This window comes from Solea senegalensis, linkage group LG20 (genome assembly GCF_019176455.1).
Source record: "Solea senegalensis isolate Sse05_10M linkage group LG20, IFAPA_SoseM_1, whole genome shotgun sequence".
NCBI classification, from domain to species: Eukaryota; Metazoa; Chordata; class Actinopteri; order Pleuronectiformes; family Soleidae; genus Solea; species Solea senegalensis.
This window is the reverse complement of record NC_058039.1, coordinates 15,105,077-15,127,757: the sequence shown is the minus strand read 5'-3', so window position 1 is coordinate 15,127,757 and position 22,681 is coordinate 15,105,077. Positions and strand designations below refer to the sequence as shown.

At 43.3% G+C, this 22,681-nt stretch overlaps 1 protein-coding gene across 3 annotated transcripts in view; it reads left to right on the top strand.

Moving 5' to 3' along the window:
- pvrl2l (PVR cell adhesion molecule related 2 like) overlaps window positions 1-22,681 on the top strand; it is a 316,943-nt gene that overhangs the window by 138,320 nt on the left and 155,942 nt on the right. For all 3 annotated transcript variants that reach the window (XM_044052905.1, XM_044052904.1, XM_044052903.1), the window contains exons 4-6: window positions 5,449-5,742; window positions 11,070-11,187; window positions 11,743-11,891. In XM_044052905.1, the coding sequence (XP_043908840.1) occupies window positions 5,449-5,742; window positions 11,070-11,187; window positions 11,743-11,891 (561 nt within the window). The remainder of the gene's footprint in view (window positions 1-5,448; window positions 5,743-11,069; window positions 11,188-11,742; window positions 11,892-22,681) is intronic.

The window sequence follows — 22,681 nt, the reverse complement described above, 5'->3', positions numbered from 1 at the left end:
AATCAATCAGTTTAGAAATGGAAGTCGAAGGACGAAATGATGATTGTACCCGGGTCCATCTGTTCTGCAGTCTCACTGTTTCCAGGTTTGTAGCTGCTGATTTTTCCATTTTGTGCTCCAACAACAGGGTTGAAGTGAAATATAAAGAGGGGTCACGTTCGGGTATTCAGAAAGGGTTTGCCTTCTCTTTTCCATCTACAGTACTGGAGCCTGAATTCAAGGCATGTACAAAAATAACTAGAAGCAGAAGTGTCCGAGATCTTTTTAAAAAGCCTGGAGCCACAGAAGCAGTTTCCAAATAGTTTTACTAAAACCAAAAATTCTAAAAATGCAGCAAAGTGAGAAAATCACCGCAGTCATTACGTTTCTTCCCCTGGAGGCAAAGAGTATTTGCACCAAATTTGTTCCAAAAATGTAAACTGGTAAAACAGTAAAAGGAGTTTAAAAATGTGTCTCAAAATGGTCGGCATCACCGTCTCAGAAGACCATGGGCTCCTTGTGCCTGGAGGTTTAGGATTTAGTGTCCAATCCGTGAGAGGCAGACACGTCCACAGGTTGTTTAGGAAGGCTTCATGTGAGAGCGGTCAGTCCACTGCCTGTCACTGGGTTCAGTGCTGGCCGTGGCATCTTCCCAGTTGGCAGGGTTGATGTTGAAGGACATGATAGCTTTATAGCAAAGCTGAAGTGCCAGATGCCAGCTCCGAATAAAGGATGTGCTTCGGGGTTTCTTCCATTACCCATCCCGCTGGATATGTCCAAGCCAGCGGAAACAGACAGAACATGCTTGGAAGCGTTGCTCTTCCTAGGGCTGTTGTGCATGTGATATTCTGTCCTTGCAGGTGATGCCCAGTATGTGCCTCAGGGAGTGCAGATGGAAGCGCTGTCTTAAAGATTTAAGTAAAAATTTGTTTTATTTCATGTGCTTTCCGCTTCTCCCGCTCCAAAATAGAAAAAGGTATGAAATGCAATACAGGTTAAATGTATACAATTTAAATTGAATTTATTATATAAATATACATTATTTGGTCTAGATCTAAAAAAGTGCACTGGACGTGAACACATGATGAAACCAGAACACTTTTGTAAGCTAATGTTGGCTGTCAAAAGTCACAAAAAAAGACTCCTGAATTTGGCAAGATCGTCCCACAACTGGAGCTTTTCCAGTCGCTGACGTGTAAGTGCTGCCCTGGTGAAAGTAATGAAGACCGTGTCAGTGGAGTCGCAGTTCAAGTTCGGGCGAGCATCTGCCTCGCTAAAGACCCTGGAGAGTCTTTAGCGGGGACAGGGACAGTTTCACAGCAAATGTCTTTCTAAAGTTTGGTAAGCAAATGGCCTGTAATGGGAATTGAAGTGTTCCTAGGGTGAGAATAGATCCTTATATGACTTCTTATTTCCTTAAAATAAAAAAAGCATTTCCTCGGTCAGCTTGTCAGAGAGCGGATGTGACCTGGTGCCCGGCACAGATAGCATCGCTTCCTGCTTACATTCTAATCACCCCGGCCTGATGTGAGGAGTGGGATGGAGTCGGTTACTCCTGACTTGTTTAAGTCCCCAGATCAATTCTGTCCTCTGACTACTGCTCTGCTTTACTCTCCCTCCTGTCTTGTGTGCACAGTCACTCCCCTCAGTCTTTATGTCTTTTTTTTTTTGTCTCCTCTCCATTTGTTTCCCCCCCCCCCTCGCCGCTCTTTTATCTCCCTCAGGTCTAAACTCTCTTCTCTCTTGTCTCTCCGTGTCGATTTGTGCTTTGTGTTTCATCTTTTGTCCTGGGATCTGGGTCTCCAGGTTTCACAGAGGCCGCATTGTTGTGTCTGTTTGATTTTGCCCGGATCTGAATTCAAGATCAGCTTTGAAGTAGCTTGAAGTGACTCGATCGTGTCCGCAAATAAGCATGCGTGGATATAATGACTTTAAATGTACACGGTATGAATAAATCAAAGAGTATAGAAATAGGTGCAGTGTTTCATCCTTTTAGATATTGACTGTGAATGAGAAACTATGAAATATATGAAAATCTCAGTGCCATTACTTTTTATTGCAATTTGTTGTGTTTTATGGTGTTTCATCTCCATTAAGCATCATTGGCCTTGATTTAATACAAACTTTCACATTTACTTTGATTTATTTTTGAATTCAAAAGTAGTTGTAAATGTAGTGCATAACTTGAGAACTTGTTTTTGTGTCTGTGGAGACATTCCCGCGCCGCGTACAGAATCATTTATTTTATTATTTTCATAATCGATTAATCTGGCGATCATTTTCTCAATTAATCCATAAAATATCAGGAAACCTTAAAAAAATTTCTTGTTTTGTCCACCAACAAAAATCATGAACTTTTAATGATTTTTTTGTTATCCAGAACAAAGAAATTAAGAAAATACTCACATTTAAGAAGCTTAAACAATAGGAAAATCTTGTTTTAATCATGAAAAAAGCTTCAAACCGGTTAATCGATTATCAAAATAGTTGTAATCGACTAATAATCGATTAATCGATTCAGCTCTAGTGGACGCGGAACAGCTGCGCTGGTGAAGTGAGACGATTGTGAACAGTTTGAATACAGGACTGGAGTCGTCTTCTCAGGCTCAGCTGACGCCACTGCCGGCCTCCTTGTTACATTACATTACATTACATTACATGTCGTGTAGCAGTCGCTTTTATCCAAAGCGACTTACAAAAGTGCATTTAAACATTTGGGTACAAATAAGAGCTAGAAGTAAGTAAGAGCTTCAAGTAGATCAAACTATGAAGTGCTAGTCATAAGTTTTTGTTTTGTGATGATGCCTCAATCGAAACGAGGTCAAAACAGCAACAATAACAACTTTGTCTTTGACCTAGCAGACAAAATATCTTAAACAACTTTCACCTTAACCAAGAAGACAAGTCAAAAGTCACTAAAGTCAAGCAACACAGTTAGATAAAATAGCAATTAATGAAATAGCAACCAAATAAGAAAGACCTACAGAAGTGATACTTAGCTTAATTCCAGTCGTCCTATGAGATACCCAGATAGTCCAAATGCACACATTGTCTGAAAATGGCGCCGGAAAATAGTTTCCTCGTAATCCTCATCGTCCAGATGTGCAGAATTAGCAGACAGCTTCTGTGTGTGTGTGTGTGTGTGTGTGTGTGTGTGTCACAAAGCCGCTGCAGGCAGCCGTTCTAGATTTAGTCTTTTGGACTGAAATGCTTATGATGCTTATGAATGCTGTGATCGTTTTAGACCAGTTGTAGTCGACGAAAGCTCTAAAATGTTTTAGTCTAGGTCTAGTTAGACAAAGAAACGTCTTACTTTTCTTTTTAACAAATGTATTTAGGTCAATAAGTGCTGGAGATTGCTGTTGGGCAGAAACCTATAATCTCCATTTGTTCCAACTGTTTTCTTCATGAATTGATGGCTTACTTCCATCATACAAGAGTGTCACACATAAGTCATCAGCGGCGCCGGGTGGCAGGCGGAGGGGCCGCGGACATATGAACTTGCTGCGCCTTCTCCAGCTGTCCCCGGCGCAACTGTCGATTGGAGCGGACTCCAGGGTCCAAACCCCCAGACCTGAGGTTTTAATTGACAGATTACTACGGACCACCCACTAACATTTACGTCCACTCTCGTCTCGTCAACGAAAGCTCACACACGTCCCGTCATGGTTTAGTCATCAAGCGTGATCGTCATGAAAGAAAAGTTGAGCTCGATGTGGAACACGGTGCATTTATTGCCTCGTCCAAGAGAAAAGGATCGATCCGCGAATTGATCTTGCTGTTAAAGTTCACCGCTTTGCCGCTGTGATGGTGACATAGTCTTTCCCAAATGAAAAGCATAAAAAAAAAAAGGGGGCCAGAAATGCACCCAGCATCTTTAGATTTGTTCTGCTGCCTGGTAACACATGTCAAAATAAACCAAAGTGCTAAAAGAGTGGTTATTATATTTTACAAAAAAAACAAAAAACCTCTAATATGTCACTTGACATCAGAAAATAATGGAATTCACTGACATTTCCAGATTGATTGATGGTGTCAGAGGTTGGTTCGGACATTTTCACGGAACATTGACACTTTATATAACGCGTCCAGTTTGATTTAACAGAGCTAATGTGACATTTTGTATTAAAGACACAGACCTCTTCTAACTATGGTATTTGACTTAAGGTTGATGTATTACCTGTGGAAATACTCTGCTAATGAAGTGAATCGGTTGGTTTATGAAGAGTTTATTATCACAGAGTTTTCTTCCATCCAAAGTAAATCTAATGCGTGAGGAATTTGTCTTGATGTAGATGAAAGTGTCCAGTTATTTTAAACTCTTTTTTTTTTTATGTCCACAAAAAAGCAAAGTCTCTCAGGACCCTGAGGAAAGGAAGAATTGAATGTGTATACACTAAATGTTTTCTGAAGTTATATTATTGTTTAATCTATTCATATTTAGCATTTAACAAGCTGTAATGTCATACTATTTTACAAAAGTTATATCCTGACAAACTGCTGCTGCTGCTTCTTCAGAAACGATTGAGTTAGATGAACAACATTTTGTTTTATACGTGAGTATTTATTCAAATCTGCATGAAAAGATCTATGAAAGATTTACATTTATTTCAACACTACACAAGCATACTTATCGTCTGTCATGATGGCTTAGGCTTTGTGATTGTGCCGAAAATGTGCGTTTAACACATCCTCGGTGTCATTGTCTGTGTACAAGAGGGAATTTAAACCAAAAAAAACGTTCCCATGTCAGGCAAGAATCAAACTGAACAATGCCGAACTATAGATCAGTTAAAAACACTTAAAAGTCTCCAACATTTAGCAGAGGAAATATTAAACAGAGGAGTCAACACTGCCCCAAACGCGAGCCGGAGTCTGTGCTCCAGTCATAAGGAGGTTCTGAACAAATCTTACTGATTCTAATGATTCAGTTACACTGAAAACAAGTCACTCGTCGCGAGTTTGTGTGTGTCGCGTATAAAAGAAAGTTCCGTGCAGCTGTGCACGAAACTGGGTCGTGGAAAAAGCGCCATATCTGATGAAACAAAGGCTTACATTTTTTACATTTTCGAGTCCCTCGTTATAACGCAATAAAGATGGTAAAGTTTTCTAACACTCGACATTAACAAGTGTGCGTATCTGCCTGTACGTTCTCTCTCTGCCGCTCTGATGTTGAGAAGCCTGGGGTCTCACCTGAGGGCTCCGGCCTCCCGCTTTTCTCAGTTTCATTACAGCCACAGTCGGAGGCCAGAGTGGATATACACAACACGCTCAACCTCCTCCTCTGCCGCATGTTTGATGTCTCTTTCCTCTCAACTCACCACTTTTTTTATATCTATTTTTCTTTTTTTTTATACCCTCTGCTGCCATTTTTCCCTTCCATCCTTTATTCTCTGCGTCCCTCGTGTCCCGCCTGGATTCTCATCATCTCTTCCCTCTGTCTGTCTCTCCTCTCCTCGCTCCCTGCAGCCAAGCCTAAGAACTCAGCCAAAGTGGTGACAGTCCAAGCCGGCACCAAATCGGTGGTGGTCGCCCAGTGTGAGGCGGCAGACGGCAAACCGGCCGCGACCATCAAGTGGCTGGCGTCGGTCGGTGGCAACCACTCAACCAGCACCACCAACGGGCCAGATGGGACGGTGACAGTCCGCAGCGAGTATCGTCTGGTTCCCACGCCGACGGACGACGGCAGAGAGGTGACCTGCAGGGTGGAGCAGCGGACACAGGAGCAGCCGTGGGTTTATCCCGTCAAGCTTTCTGTAGAGTGTAAGGACGACACACGCGCACACGCACACACGCACACACACACACACACACACACACACTCACATTGTATGATGTTTCCGTGCGTGAACGGTAAATGCTCCTGGTCTTAAATGGAGCAGTGAAGTCATGTGTTTTTGTCAGGACGCACAGATGAGACGCAGGTGATTTGTCTGGTTTCTTTTTCATGTGACTTAAGGTTTATGTGAATGTGTTAAAAAACACATAAAGTTACATTCATGATTCATTTACCAAACAAATATCTCTTGGAATCTACTGGTTTCCCTGTTTTTTTAATTATTATTTTAACCATAAAAGGGACAGAAAATGTCCTGTGAGCTAAGTGCTTTTGTCAATTTTTCCAGAATAGCTTTAAATATCTGGCAGTTACTTACAATTTACTGCTAGCAAAATAATGTGTTAACAATTTGAACGTTTTATTTAGAAAAAAACATTGTCGTTGTACAGGAACATCAGATTTTAAATACTATTTCCAGGCCAAACTATGGACATCCAGGCATTTTCCCAACTCTGTCCTCTCTGGTGACAAAGACGCTGATTCGCCGAATTACCGTAATAACCACACGTTGGCTTTTTACGTGCAACTCCTCAGCTTTGGGAAACAGTTGGAATTTCTCCGATAGCACAAATCGTTGCATAATTACGGTAATGCATCTGCGATACGCTCTGTGGTAAAAGTTAAATAAGGGTTCTTCTAAAAATACTTTTTAAAACATCGGTGTAGAAGGCACAGGTTTGTACAAACAATTTTCAAGTAAACTCACTTCTTAACGGGACGTGTCTTTGACCGAGGAGCGTTTAAAACTCGTCTCACGAACACGATAAACAAAACTCCTTTTACCGCAGCAAACACAGACTCTAGTGTTTCTGATGTTTGATTCCTTTAGACCATCAACACTTCGCCACAAATCTGTGCAGGTATTATATTATTCAAAATGATTCACAGCCTGAGCCCAAACTTCCCGAAGTGTCCTAAAAAAAGTAAATGGTGAAAAATAAAAGTCAGCAAAAGGTTGTGTTTGCACACACACATGAACACACACACACGTCGCTTTCATGTAATCCATGAAATTCCATTCTAATTTACACGGGATTAAAATATTACACCGGTTCGATGTGGATTTACAAAGATTTAGGCGCCGTCTCGACTGTGTGACCTCGCCGCCGCTGCTGCTCACCCTCCAGAGATGGAACAGATTGTCTTTGCTCAGCCACGTTTTTTTCTGTAATCTGCAATATTTAGACGACGCACACACACACACACACACACACACACACAGCCCATTTAGCTGTTACGAGCAGTGGCGGTGAACAGTTCATACCCTCCTATCAAGCTGTCAAATGATCTTTTCCTGGCTTTAAATATACATTCAGTTTGTCTTCTGTGTAAGTATAGATTCACTGCACAGACACACACACACACACACACACACACACACACGTACACTGTACACGTACAATATGTACCATATAATCATAGACACACTTAAATGTGAAGCGCTCTGTGCGTACATCAGGAGTGGGCGAGACAATGCAAACACGAAGGAGGAGGGGCAAGAGTAAAAAATAAAAAGACAGAGGACGTTGAAAGTTTTTTCTCAACTGTAACAAAACAATTTCCTTCAGGATAATAAAAGTATTCTGATTCGGATTCTGATATCGGGATTTTCAAAGTAAAACGAAGCGCACAGTGTTTTCATACTTAAATGCTGAGGTAATGTGGAAAGCAGGATTTGTATTTTATTTTTATTCTTTTTAAATGAAAACACATGTGCCTTCCACACTAGAGGATTTCCAAATGTGACTTGACTATTAATATTATTATTATTATTATTCTTTTACTTTGTGTCTAATTTTCCACGTTTTAATCCTGAGAAAGCACAGACTAGTCCAGGGGTCTGCAACCTGTGGCTCCAGAGCCGCATGCAGCTCATTAGCCCCTCTGCAGTGGCTCCCTGTGGCTTTGGAAAAGATCATGGCGAGAAATAAAAGTATATTTATATTTGGACTACTAAAAATATGTGTCACTTCATCCTACGTCAAATGTGATGTTTAAAACACTTAAATGAAGACATATGTCCATCTTTGCGTCCACACACTACACACATACAATCCTGCATCAAATTAGGTCACTTTTTATTTGAGCAATTTTCCACAAATATTAAATCTAGATTTATTTCAAGGTAAAACCTATATTATAATAATATGTGATAACTTATCACATGATGTCATCTTCATGTTATTGGTCCAAAAGGTTTTTGCGGCTCCAGATGAAATATATTTGGGTTGAGATCGATTTCAGGGATTTGGGATCTCACGGAAACCCGCGTGATTAAACGTGACTTCAGAATATAAACAGACATGGAGGCGGGCTGTCGGCGTAGAAACCATGAAGTCATGACTGAGAAGACGGGATCGACTTGGCGTCTTCTCTGCTCAAGTCATAAACATCAAACGTGTTTAATACTCCGATGACGCATAATCCCTCACGCCGCAGGATAATTTGGTCGGATAATCTGTTCAAACCATCGCACGCGCGATTGTCGGAAAGGGCCAGATCGGGACTGAAATCTGGCCAATTAACGTCTGATGTGGGACAGGCTTTATTCTCACGTTCGCCTAAAAATCACTAAAATCAACCTTCCACTCTCACAGTACACACACACACACACACACACACTGTGTGTTAGTTTAGTGATGGTGTGAGGGGTCACGTCTCCTGTCTGCTGTGTAAATCAGATCAGCTTTTATAGGTCAGCCCTCTCTAGGAAGAACACACACACACACACACACACACACACACACACACTCTAGCTCACCACATGCCCTGTCCTGCTGTTTGTCTCTCACTGCGTCGACACCCTGCGATTCCACACACACACACACACACACACACACACACACACACACACCACTGCTACTCTCCTTTTCAGTCTCTCCGTCTTTAAATTTTTACCATGAAAAACATGAAGGGAGAAGAGCATCTGAGGTTTCCTGCTGCTTGTAAAAAATCTACACACTCAACTTCACTACACACACACACACACACACACACACACACACACACACACACACACACACATCACTGTACTGTCGATACTGGACAAATCAAACAGTCAAACATTTCAACATGACAGAGATGTGCGGAGGCGGTCTGCCGTCATTTCTCCGAAGCTTTCAGAAATGTTCCCCCCGCTGATCCGAGCCCGCGACGCCTTCAGCCAACTCCAGCCAATTAGAGACCGAGTCCGGGTTTTTACGGTGGTCGGCGGTAACCTGGAGCAGCAGCAGCGACGCAGCGGTGCTCTAGCGGTGTGTACTCTACATCCCGCCACTGTTGGGCTTTAAAGTTTCTGGAAGCTCTCTCTTTCATCATCCACGCGTCCATAAAAACGTACATTAGCTGCACTGTGTAAGTTCTTGGAGCTGCGAGCCGTGTGTTTGAGTCCAGTGGAACCAGGACTCAAACCGACACCCGACAGAGTATGATGGGGGAAAAAAAAAAAAGCTTGACAGGCTGCATTAAGAGCGGCTGCTGTCAGACACACACGTCGGAGGCAGGAGGTCCTCCGGAGGTTCTCGGAGGTTCTCCGGAGGTTGTCCATAGGGGCCGAGAACGCAAATGTGTGTCTGCTGAAGATGCTCCCAGATATTTTTAGTCTTAGTGCAGCAGCCTCTTCGTCAAATCCTGGGAAAAACATGCGGTGAGCACCAAAAAGCATGAAAACACCTCCTGTGTGAGGTGTATAAAGTACTTCATAACTAAATTAGGATTTTCCCCCCAACAGCCAGACACTGTTGCCAGGTATGACCCCGGGTGACTGAAGGAGATGCTGTCACACGCTTCTCCCCCAGTTCAGTCCGCACATGTGGACCAGTCGGATGACCTACAGGCCGACTACGCCTCCCGCTCCCCGTCCCCGGGGAGCGGGAGGCGTAGTCGGCCTGTAGGTCTTTGCAGAAAGACGCATGAAAAGGAGGGATGTAAACCAACGGAGGAGCGTTACAGTGTAAACCGATACAGAAGGTCACCGGAATCAATCAAAGGTTGCCAACACAAGACGTTTTCCCAGCTCTGAGGGGATTTATTTCGATAGCAGACGCCAGGCTTCACTCTTGAGTTTTTGGATCAGGTGAACAGTGAAATGTCTCTGGAGGACGTGTCTTAAAAAGGACAATAATCACGTCCTCCAACCTTGAAGCGAACCAGTTAACCAGCCAGTGAGCTGTCCACCAGCCACGGTTTGATGTGGATGCAGTGACAGCCCATAATCACTTATACCAACACTGTTGTTAGAAGCTGAAGCAGCATTAGTTTAGTTTATTTGGGGGGGTGGAACATTCCAATTACACCTCCAAAGCAAAGTTCTTTTATTTTTGAATATTTGAACCAACTTTTAGTGAACGCAGCACATTCCAGACAACAAAAAACATCCCAAATGAATACATTCATATGTGAGGATTTCAATATCATAACTTCATCTAAGACGGTTGTGTTTTACAGAATCTGCCTGCACTTCTTTCAGGCTAAGTTTTAAAAACATTTAAGTGAGATTAACTCACTAAGCTTCACGTCCCTCTGCAGCACATTCCAAGCCGCAGGTACAGATTATACAAAAGCTCCCTTTTTTCTTTTTCTTTTTTTGTAGATGTTTGGAACAGAAAGCAAAATTAATTACTGCTACTTTTCCTCCAAATCAGACACTCCGAGGTAAAACTGAGGGCACGATGCGTCGTGAAGACATCGAATCACAGCCTTAATCCACACTCAAGTCAAATGTTTTTACTTAACTCTTTTAAAAGGGCCAGAAAATGTCCTGTGAGTTAAGTGCTTTTGCCCATTTTACCAGAATAACTTACTGCTTAATACTGCATGTTATTTTATTTTTGAAGTTGTACATGAACACAAGATTTTGCGTGTTACATTAGAAATTGGAACATGTAACAAACATATTTAAAGTCACATTTGTCTGAGTTTTCGTCTCAACGTCCAAAAACAGACGTTTTTCCAACTATCTGGTGACAAAGACGCTGATTCGTCGGTTTTCCTGCAACAGCGCGAGGGAAATTACTGTAATAAACCACACGTTGGCTTTGATGTGCAACTTTTTTGTCGCGTAATCGCCGTGGTGCAAAGTGTGCTTGTTCTCTGCGATACGTTTGGTGTGAAAGGATTGCGACATGTCCAGGGTATGACCCCGCCTTTCGCCCTATGCCATCTACAACCCTGATGTGGAGGATAAAGCTGTAGAAGAGTGAGTGAGTGAGTGTATGAACTCTATTGTTTACTCGTGTTTATCCTCTTTCAGATCCTCCCTCTGTGTCAATAGAAGGCTACGACAACAACTGGTACGTCGGCCGCTCGGATGCCGAGCTCCTGTGCATGGCCAACGCCAACCCGGCGCCCACCACCGTCACCTGGACTGCGTAAGAATCTCACACTGTGTGTGTGTGTGTGTGTGTGTGTGTGTGTGTGTCACACACGCATTTAAGAGAGTGACAGATTTTCTAATTATCACCATAATCACGACAGAATCGGCAATGATTCCTATTTAAAAAGACTCCTCTTTTCCCTTTTTTTTTGTGGGTGTCATTTTCTGATTTAAACATGAAAGCTTTACACAGCTCAGCCTGACGGACAGATGGCATGCTGTGTGTGTGTGTGTGTGTGTGTGTGTGTGTGTGTGTGTGCGTGTGTGTGGTTTTCCAGATGAATATTGAGCAGGGAGGCACAGCGTCTGTTCACAAGTCTGCCATTTCTCTCAGATGAGATGAGGGTCTTTGAAAACCGCAGTCAAAAATCTGGCCTTTCTTCTTGTTTTCCAACCCTCCATCTTTATTTTTAACATCTTTCGTTGTTTTTTTTTCTTTCTTTTATCTCTCACCCGCTCACACTCATCGATTTGTCTCTTTGATTTCCCTTCACGTCACTGCTTTCTAACTCTGGTCCGTCCTTCTTCCCCCATCCCTCTCCCCCTCTAGGGCGTCGGGCTCGTTGCCGGACACGGTGGTGGTGGACGGCAACAAGCTGACGGTGAGGAAAGTGGACGACGCCGTCAACACCACCTTCATCTGCGAGGTCAAGAACAAGCACGGGGCGAGCAGGCACCAGATCACCACCATCGTCATCGGTGAGTCCGTTAAACCGAGTCACACACACACACACACACACACACACAGAGAACAGCAGAGACACACATGAGCATCTGCCTCCATGCTCACACTGATGATGAGTCAGAAGAACATCCCATCAAACACAGTGGGACTGTTTTCCTCAAACAGCATCGCATACTTTCTACACACACACACACACACACACACACACACACACACACCTGCACAAACAGTCAATGAATCACACCAGTTAGCTGATACTTGGCGCATCACACACACCTAAACTAAATTCAAATCTTACCCCTAAATATGATCCCAGTTGTTCAGAAATGAGGTTCTGCCTCATTCAGGACCAGGTTCTGGCCTCCATGAGGACAACTGGTCCTGACAAAGGTCAGTGTTTATGCCAGAACAGCATCTTCTGGACCTTTTTTCCAATCCCGTCTCATGTGTAAAGCCCGGTTAATGTGAAGCGTTCGGCGTCTGACAGTTGTTGAATTTGAATAACATGTCATACTTCCTGCGTGGCGCACAGCATTCATCCGGACTTCTTCCACGCCGTCGACCACACGTCTCATTTTATGGCTTTAATGGAGCCTGACGACTCGCGTGAGGTGTGAAAAACCAAAAAATTCAAATGTGTCAATAAAAGTAGAAATTACATTTAAAGAAAAGCGGACAATTGCAAAATAACACGACTGAAGTGTGCGGAAACAGTAATAACAGAGAGTCTGGACATTAACATGTACTAAAAACACGCAGCACAGGGGGCTCACACTCGGATGACCTGCGGGACACATGAGCAGTCTATCATGATACAGCAATAACGACATTTATGGCAATGTTTTGCATCATTTCAAAATAAAAGTCTCTGTTTGTCACAGAGAGCGATGGACAATTCACAAAGTAAAACATGTTTATGATGTAAAATGAATCTCTAAACATCAGAAACTGCCTGCGGACCGCATGTGGCCCACGGGCCGCGAGTTTGAGACCCCTGACACACAACTCAGAGACTCTGAAACACACACACACTTACATGAACATAAATCACACACACACATATGCTGGGATCAGTGCTGGTCTGGGAGCTGCAGGGCTTCTGGTCTCTCTCAACATCCACCCTGGATGTCATTTTTTTCCCCATGTTTTCCGTCCTCGCCGGCCAACTTTTGGCATGACTCGGCGGATGCTGGTGATTAACCTCGTCCCCACAGCGGGGCCAAAACGCACAGCACGGGGGCCAACTCTAAATGTTTATAGCTGCACATTAAAGCCACTCGTGTGTGTGCGCGGCGACTGGGAAACTGTAGCGCCGCTGCAAGGAAATGACCAGTGAATTCTGGTCTGTGAGTGTGAGTGTGAGAGTGCAGGCCCTCGTCAAAGCGCTTTGGCCCTGCAGTGGACGCGGCGGCGTTGGGGACTTTGGGAACTTTCTCCACGTTTCAAGTTGGTGTGAGCCAGTTTGCCTAGGTTTGTTCTTTCCCTGTGGTTTTTTTTTCCCGTTCTTCACATCCAATTTTCTTCTTTTTCTTTTCTTTAAACTAACAACTAATTCCTCCTGGAAACAAAATGTCTTGTTTTCATGTCAGTTTTCTTCCCTCTTCTTCTTAACACTGCACGTGATCTTGATCCGTCAGCTGGGTGTCGACTCCTGGCGTTTTCACGTTTAGTGGTGCGGCAGCTGTTGCCGTGGCGTTGGGTCAAAAAGCTTTCTTTCTTCCTTTGTCTGTCACCATGATGCTTTCACACACACACACACAAACTAACTAATCTCTGCACTCATAATCAAACACACAAACCCATGTTAACCCGCTACAGATGTGTCCAGCACACGGCGGCTCCACTGGCTACGTTAGCTGCCCGCATTCAATTCAAAACACTGATGCTAGCCTACAAAGGGCTCCATGGGTCTGCTCCCACCTACTTTAATACCTTCTCTCAGGACTCGGGACTCCGTTCATCAAGCCCCGCAAAAGACAATCCAGACACTTTTTATGTGTCGTTCCACGCTCTTAGAAGACCCGGCTCTTCTGTACGTCTAGTATATGTGGATCTCCATCTGCACTTGGATCCACCTCTGCATTCTCACCCTCTGTCAGTCCACTGTTCCTATCTAGTGGACTTAGAAAAAAGCCCTCTTCATGCTTGAATGTAAATGTTAAGAGGCTTCACTACACATCACAGCAACCTGTTCAGTCATTATCTGATGTGTGTGTGTGTGTGTGTGTGCGACTGGTCCAAAGCGATGTTTCCCTCTGTTGATTCAAAGCTAGAGTTTGACACAGCAAGCTTGTTGTTTTTCCCATTGAAGTTCATTTTCTTCCAAGAATCCACCATGTTACTTGATAATTTACTCAAGATCTTGTACATTTAAACATTTATGACCAAAAAAACCCTGAAATTAGTATTGATTTTGACCCTCAGTTTGGGAATAGACAGTTTGACATTTACACTGTCCACACCGTAAATACTGTGTACCTTACATCTCATACATCTCTGCATTCTGACAGATATCACTGATCTAGAGTGATTCTTTAGTGCTGACAGAAAGTCTAGGAGAATATATATGTGTATATATACATATGATATACGGAGGAGGAAGAGGGACTCACAGGAAGTTATCCAAAAGAAGACATCACTGACAGCAGCTTTAAGTGGATCTGCATCAAAACTGTATTGGTTCTTTCTTGGGAAAAGACCTCCTCCCTCCACCAAACTCACTTCAAACCCACTCTCATTTTTTATTTTTTCCATAAGCCTGCTGACAATCAATCAAACAAACATAGCAAAGCCAGACTTCTGCTGTTTTGCCAAGAGACGGCGAGAAAGCTACATTTAGAAACAATCTGCGCGCCGGGGAGGGGGGTTAGAATGTTGCAGGAGATTTGAATGGTCTAATCTCAGAACAAAGATGCTTTGTGGTGCGGTGGTTTGGTCGGAGGCGTGTGGGGGAGGTTCAGAAATGGCTAAGCTGTTACTGTTCTTGGTGGAAACATGGCATTGTGCCTGAGTATCAAGGATGCTGCTCTTAACCCTTCTACCTCACACACACACACACACTCAAACCGAACACAATGAAAGTACAGATGCATGTAAAGAAAAAAAAAAAAGGACACACACATACTGTGAGGTGAGGACTCTGGAGCCAAGACTGTGGGATTCATTCTCTGCAGTGTTAAACATTTCCTTGGTGTTTTCACGTTTGCTTTTGTTCCACCGCAGTAAACATCCGCAAACGTAGTAACTTCATCTCTTAATTTAACATGTTTACTTCTGGAAATCGCAGTAAAGCCGAGATATTGGACGAACAATAACGAGGTCATGACTTCACTATTGTGGGAATCAAAGCTGTGAATCCTGAGCCACTCGGCAACATTTGTCTTCGTGAGAGTCCTCACTGTGTGCACTTCGGCCACTTTAAAGCAGCGGTGTGTTGTAACTTTTATATATAAACAAATAGTTACGTTCAAACAGTGAGTTCACACAATGCTCTGTATAATAGTTTTTTTTTTGTGCGGCTTAGGTGCCCATAATAAACTCCAGAAGTGGATTCTACTGCTAAAGATACAACATCACAGTTGTATTTTAATCACAAACAAGTCTTGAAAATGTGTGCTCCCTCAAGAGCAACCAAGTGCTCCCTGAGCAGCTGTTAGAGCTGCTGCTGTTTCCTTCGCCACGCAGCTCAAATGAGGTTTGCTGTATGGAGTCTGGACAAGTAACGCTTGGCTAAATTATACATTTGCAACAAACGACATCAGAAGACGCCACGGCTCAACTTCCATGGGATATTTTATACCGACTGTACCGATTTTTCTGCTGCCCAATACCTTTTTACTCTGGTATCTCAAGAGAAGGGTGCCAAATAATGGAACCGTGTTTTTGTACTATTTCAAATCCACACAGGAGCCTTATTTACGTTGTGATTTTAATATTAACAACAAAACATCATCCAACCAAATCCGTGCCTTTGGGGACTTGACGCTCTCCTAGCAAAGTTACAGATTCAAGTTTGTTTTGTGCTGAAACACACAGACGCCCAATGAATGCCTCCAAATAATGCATAAAGTTAATTAAAAGTAAGATTAAGATGCTACAATCTGCATTAAATAGATGGAGCGAATGCTTTGCTGAGTGCCATGAGCCTCGTTTTATACGCTTATATATTGGTGTTGTGAAGACTCAGTAAGTAAACCCATAGTAAAAGTGAATGAATCATGACCTGCAATTAGAGTCTTCCCTCAAAATTCATTTGGCCACCAACTCTCCCTCGGGTCGTCATCAGAACCACTGGCCGTGACAGTCTAGATTCTCTTCTCTTTTGTGCTGGCCCAGTTCTAAAACAATGAGGCTGGAAAGAGGGGAAAAAAAAAAACTCCAGATGGTCCCGTCTGCCACTGTTCGTGAATCACACTGGGACAGGATCATTTTCACACCCATGCTTTAATGATTCACACCATCTGACACAGTAGGACAAGTAGGTTACGTACAGCACCGCAGAAGCTACATGTGAAATGTGACGTACGTCGAGACCGTGATGTCAGATGCAGAAAACGTACATACGTCTTTTTGTTTTGTTTGTGGTTTTAGTTTGATTTTTAGTTCAGGGGCCACATACAGCGCAATTTGATCTCAAGTGGGCCAGACCAGTCAATTAATAGCATAATAGCCTTTAAACAACTCCAATTTTTTCCCTTTGTTTTACATTTAATGAAGTCTCTTTTTACAAAACAAATTATGAACCACCTCAAATTTCTTGCCATAAATAGCATTCAATGGTAAATGTAAGCATACTACTGTTGAAATGGCACTCACACATGTGCATTACAACTTACAGATCACAGTACATCTACAAAGGTGAGGAATATAGTATTTCAACACATTCATCCTGCGGGCCAGATTGGACCCTCTGACGGGCCGTATGCTCGACACCCCTGATTTCAAGAGTCATGTGACTTGGAGTGACTGTGTTTTGTACTGATGATGGCCAACTTCTTATTTATCCATTTATCCACTTTATTCTCCAACGTATTCACTGGGTAACAACACTCCTCGCTTATTGTCTCAGTTCTTTTTTTGTCACATTTACTTCTTGTGTTTAAGTCCAGGCAGTACAACAAGTTTTTTTTTTTTTTTCTTATTTTAACAAAGCTGTTCTCCCCTTGCCAGCAGTTTAGTCACAAAAACAGCAGACAAAGACAGTGCAACGAGTACGAAGGCTCTTTAATCGGTGGCCCTTGCCCAATGTCTGGACATTACTGTACTGCGATACCTTAGCTCCACCCATGACCTTCAAATGATAATTGGAATAGATAATGGATGCACGTGTCAGAGTGGTCGGGCGTTTATGCAAATACCGACAAAAGACCGTTGTGCACAATAATTAATGACAGTGAACCCGGTTGACTTCTTACTCGTTCCGAAAAGACACTGACGGTTCAGACTGAGCGTGAGCTGATCGCCGCTATACTGGATTCAGTGCATCTCAGTGGTGGATTTAGGCTCTCGTCAGTGTCAGATGTTGCTGCGTTAAGAGGACAAAGGTGTGTGTTTACAGTGTGTGACATACTGTATAGCTTCCATGGTTGTCTACCCGAGGTGGAACTAATAGATAACAGGGATTGACGTGAATCTTTTTTGTTGTAAACTGTTGAAAAGTGTTTTATAAATGATTGTACTGGTAAAATAAAAAAATAATAATTGTTGTACGCCAATAAATACCACATTTGTGGTGCATATCCTACCTATAGTTGCAAGCATTAACTCTTGGCAAGATGCAATGAAGAGTTTTCTTGAATGTCAACATGCTGAGAAGCGTGCGTTACCTTCATATGCTGGAGTCTTGGAGTGAAGTTAGAAACATAATTTAAAGTCTGTCTCATAGGTTTGGCTGGAGCCCTAAAGCTTAATTTTAGCACTAATTCATATCTGAATAATCAACGGATAATCCTGTCAAATACTCTATAAGCATTTGTGCGTGCTTGAAATGCTCACCCTTAAAGAAGTCTGCTTTGACTGATGCAGGAATGACGAGGAGCTTTAGATTTTCACACTGAACACAGGAGCCGGATGTCAGTGGGTGGATTTGTGAAAAGGGGCTTGAAGATGTGCTACTACTTTTCAAAACGCTGAGTCACTGTGGACTTTCTTCCCTGCAGCGTTCGAAAGCCTTTCCACTGACGGCAAAACACCCAAAGTGTCCTGTTCTTTGTTGTGTTTCGACAACAATGCAGCATACAAAGAACCACTAACCTCGCTGAACCTTAAGTGGCATGCGTTTCATAAAGCTGGTCCACATCTCCAGGTGGTTCAACAACTCCTGAAAAACTCCCGCTGCTACTGACAGCTCAGCAAGGACAATTTAAAATGGTGCTTTGTCTGGACAGTCACCTGCAGTACCATGAATATATTAAGCCAATTACTTCAGCAGAATGCACGGCTTTGGTGGAGGAAGGAGACCATTACGAGCTGACCCTGTGCCGACCGCTCTACCAAGCAGGTAGATGGTGTTAAAGGTCAGTGCAGCTGTCTGCTGCGGTGAATTTGCAGTCGGAACGCATGCAATCACAGCTCGGTTTTTATCGGTGCAGCTGTGTGTTAATTAGGCTACTTTAACGCGCATCGTATTTTTGATCTGGCCATTTCTCTGTGTGTACTCACACACCGAGGTACAAGAGATTAGTTCCGTTCTGGTGAACATAAGGGGAATTCTCTCAAATGTGGCACAAACCGTCATCAGAACTCCATAATGGTCTGATTGGATATCGGCAGACATGGACCTTTGTTGTCTTGTGCATGTGTTGACTTTACGAGTTCCTCGAGACAATCTCAATCTCTCAAATTTGGCATGAATGTTCTCTGGGATTAACTGTTTCGATTCCGGTGGTGACGGTTCACTGTAGGCTGCGATTCTTTGCTTGGAGTACAGCAAGCATCCTTGTATGTTGATTTTATGGCTGTAGTATTGTCAAAAAATGCTTCTGCTCCGTTTTCCAAGATAACTTTCACTTTCTATATCTGGCCGTTAGGAATAAGATGATGCGCTGGTGAATCTTGTCTGTGATTGTGTGGTCGTCAAAGTCCTGGGGGCTACGGTAATGACAAGTATATGGGCGCAAAGCTCTATTTCTCTGCTTTCCGGTATCTGTCCATACATCTTCTACTGCTTTATCCTCCACATGAGGAGCTAGGAATTACGGTAATGACAAGTACACATGCCAAATTCTGTCAGCGACGACAGGATGGTCACAGAAGGGTTAAAATGTATTGCATATTTTAACAAAATGTTTAAATGTGTGTAGTTGGTGCAAAAGTCCAGGTGAAGGATAACAAGGCACACGGTGTGAATAGAGAGCGCCAGTAGCTGCTGATGCATTGTGTTGTTTTTTATTTGTTGCCGCTTCCGTCCATTATTGTACTCGTCGTCGCTTCTCGCACTCTATTTTTATTGCACTTATTCACATTTACCCTTTATCAGTACGCTGACTTTTCCACCTCCCACAAGCATTTAAACTTTTAATGGACATTCCTAGACTTTTTCACATTTACTGTCATCACTTTAGATGTAAAATAAAGACCAAAAAAAAAATAAAAAACGGCTTAATGTCAGAAAGTGAAAACACTTTCTTCTCTAAACGTCCAAAGTCGTGCTGTCCTTGGATCACAGTCACCGTGCTTTTGTTCAGGAGACATCTTCATTATGAGCAAAGGACTTGTCACTAACTGTCACCATAGAAGCCAGTTCTCGTCACTGCGCGCGCCGTCGTAACTGTCACCCATGAAAAGCTCCAGCTCTCAATAATGTAAGAGTTAATACTCTAGATCTTTGTATGTATATGTCCCCAACACACTGGGCTAATTTCCCCTGCTGAGAACAGTGAACGGCTCCTCTCTGTTCTGTTAAATGCTACATAAAAGCACCACGCTGTCGCTGTCAAGCAGCCGTCATGTGTTATGATCCTCCGCTCAGCCTCCGCTGGGGCCGTGACTTGAAGTAGGACGAGGAGGGGTTGCCTGAGTAGAAAGTGTTGTGTTTGTAGAGGGAGGAAGAGGTTATGGAGAAGAGGGATGAAGAGGTGCTGGAAGGAAGAGCGTGGATGGCACTTAGAGGCATCTTGAGAGACCTCATGAACACACACAGAGTCCATTTTCTCGCTCATGTGTCAATCTCTCGGGAGGAAACGCCACTGTGAGACATCGAGATACTTCTGCTAGAATGAAATGTGTACTGCAAACCACCACAGCCTCGACACACAGTACACACCGGCTGTCACTGTTCCAAGAGAGTTCTTAAATGACACGTTATTCCTACTATTAGTCACACAAGGATGAAGACTGCCTCCACCTCTGCTACAGTTGAGTCGGCAGCTTTGTCCCTTATTTTGACGTCTGTGCTGTCCGACCTGAAAAACGTCCACAAGCCACTTTCCGGATGCTCCGGTGTCACGTTTGTCCACTCAGGAGGACGGTTCAGCTCGTGTGGGATGTTTCTCTGATTCAAACTGCCTCTAAAGCCAAGCGTTGCTCACAGCACCCTCTGCTGGACCCCGCAGCAATGGCTCCAGATGGTCTGATGCACGTCCGTGGCTGTGTATTTTCAATTGGAATGGGTTTTTATGGTTTGAAAGTACACACACACATCCTGAACCTGAACTCACATCTGTTCACATGTGCACAAGCTGCTAGTTTTACACATGACTTGCTTAAACGCTGCGGTGCCAGCTGAATCTGCCCAGCGCCCACTGCTCAGAGAGAGTGGGAATAGATGTTGGCAGGGGATGGGGGGATGGGGGGCACAAGATGAGGGGGTCAGCAGGAAAACAAGATAAAAATGAGGGAAATTGCAGATTGGCTGACGTTAGAGTGCTGGGAATGGAGGGACAACTGGACGGTCACAGATTGTGAGGAAAGTCCTGAAAAACTGTGACTATGACTATGGTGCAGTTTGAAAGAGCACGCTGGCAGGAGGCCGTGAACCTCTGTCCTCTTCTCCCTCTACCCATCAAACCTCATCCAGTCCTTTCATGGGCAGCCCAGCTGGCACTGGGCTGGGGGCAGTTGTTGCCGTTCAAACACACACACACGCACACATAGTCGCATCTGAGGGAACCAGTGGAGAAGCATTTCCTGGATCGCCTGCGGCAAGTGAGATAGCTTTAAGATAAACTGGGACCACACTCACACTCGCAGGCACACAGCGATTCCCCTCGTGCACTCAGGGACATATTGGACCATGCAGCTCTGTGCGTACAATAATCAAATGATGACTTGCCGTGGGGGAAAACTGACTTGGCACTGACTCTTAGACTTACAGTTAACGCTCTTTCTAACCTAAATATCCCCAACGTCGGGCTTTAATAGAATCGGTTGGTTTGTCGATATGCTCTTGTAGCTCTGTCGACTGTTCAATTAATGGCGTCTTAGCTGAAGAAAAGCGTGACATCAATAGATGAATCAGTCGCTTTAAACAAAGTCACTAATTCCTCATTTCTGCTTGTCGTGAAAAATCAGGTTTAAACGGGTTTTCCATGACATGATGCAAGGATTCGACAAGGCCCTTTACATGGTGAGGTTGATACTTATATTACAGATCAACCCAACAGGAATTGGTGATAATGGAGGGAAAAGAATCCCCAAGAAGGAACATTTAATACGAATAAGGGAGAGAGTGATAACCCGTCTTGAGTCTTTAGGACAGAAGAATGGAGGGTGTGGGAGGAACAGAGTCGACAGAATGACCAGGAACAGTTGTGTAACTGTTGTATTTAATCACTGCCAGACTGGATATTATAATGACAGTTATTATAATGATTTATTATGAATGTAATAATGTGATTAATTATGACGGCGGCACTTAATTAGTAATCTGTTGGAGGAACATGCACAGTCTGCCAATGCAAGATGAGTCACACATAATATGTAAATCTCACTCGCTCTCCTCCGACTGCTCTCTGACACACACGCACATTAAATACAGACATAAATCTCCAGCTAACTACCATGTCCCTGCAACTCTTTGGGGCTCTCTCTGTGTGTGTCTATGCTGCATACTGTATATGTATAATGCGTTGCTATAGCAACAGACAGGCAATGAGCCTCTGTTTAGACAACGCGTCGGATCCCATCTAATCCTCACTTCCTAACATATTGAGTTTCCTCCAGGCCGCAAAACTGGAGCGTCTGCCCGAAACAAACAGCAGGGGAAAAAAGTTATGGACGTAACCTTTGATTCTGAATCCATTTTCACTATTATTCAGATATCAATACCATCGTGCATGTGTTTATAGTTGATGATGTGAAGAAGATGATATGCCTAACACATACTCTGATTCTCAACGATGTGTGTTTGTGTGTGGTTCTAAACAAACTTATTAATGTTGTGGTTGAATTGGAGCAAAAAAAAAGACACATTTGCAAAAGTCAGTCAGTATTGAGAGTCTCCTGAACTCCTGACGTTGCATCAGTCATGGAGGCAAAAGTAATCCTTTATTTCTTTGCAAAGAAGGAAAGTAATGAAGTTGGACTACCTGTTAACTTAACTGGTAAAATACTATGTGTGTTTGTCTTGATTTAGGCTAGAATCGGCCCCAGCAAGGTTCATTTTTTGTTTGATTATTTTTGCTTAAACAAGTGGAAGAAAACACAAATTGCCACTTTTTGTCTTTTTTGTTGGTAGCCTTCTATAAGTTGTTGTTAGCCCTCTAGAAGCTGCTGGTAGCCTTCTATAAGTTGTTGGTAGCTTTCTATAAGTTGTTGGTAGCCCTGTAGAACCTGCTGGTAGCCTTCTATAAGATGTTGGTTGCTT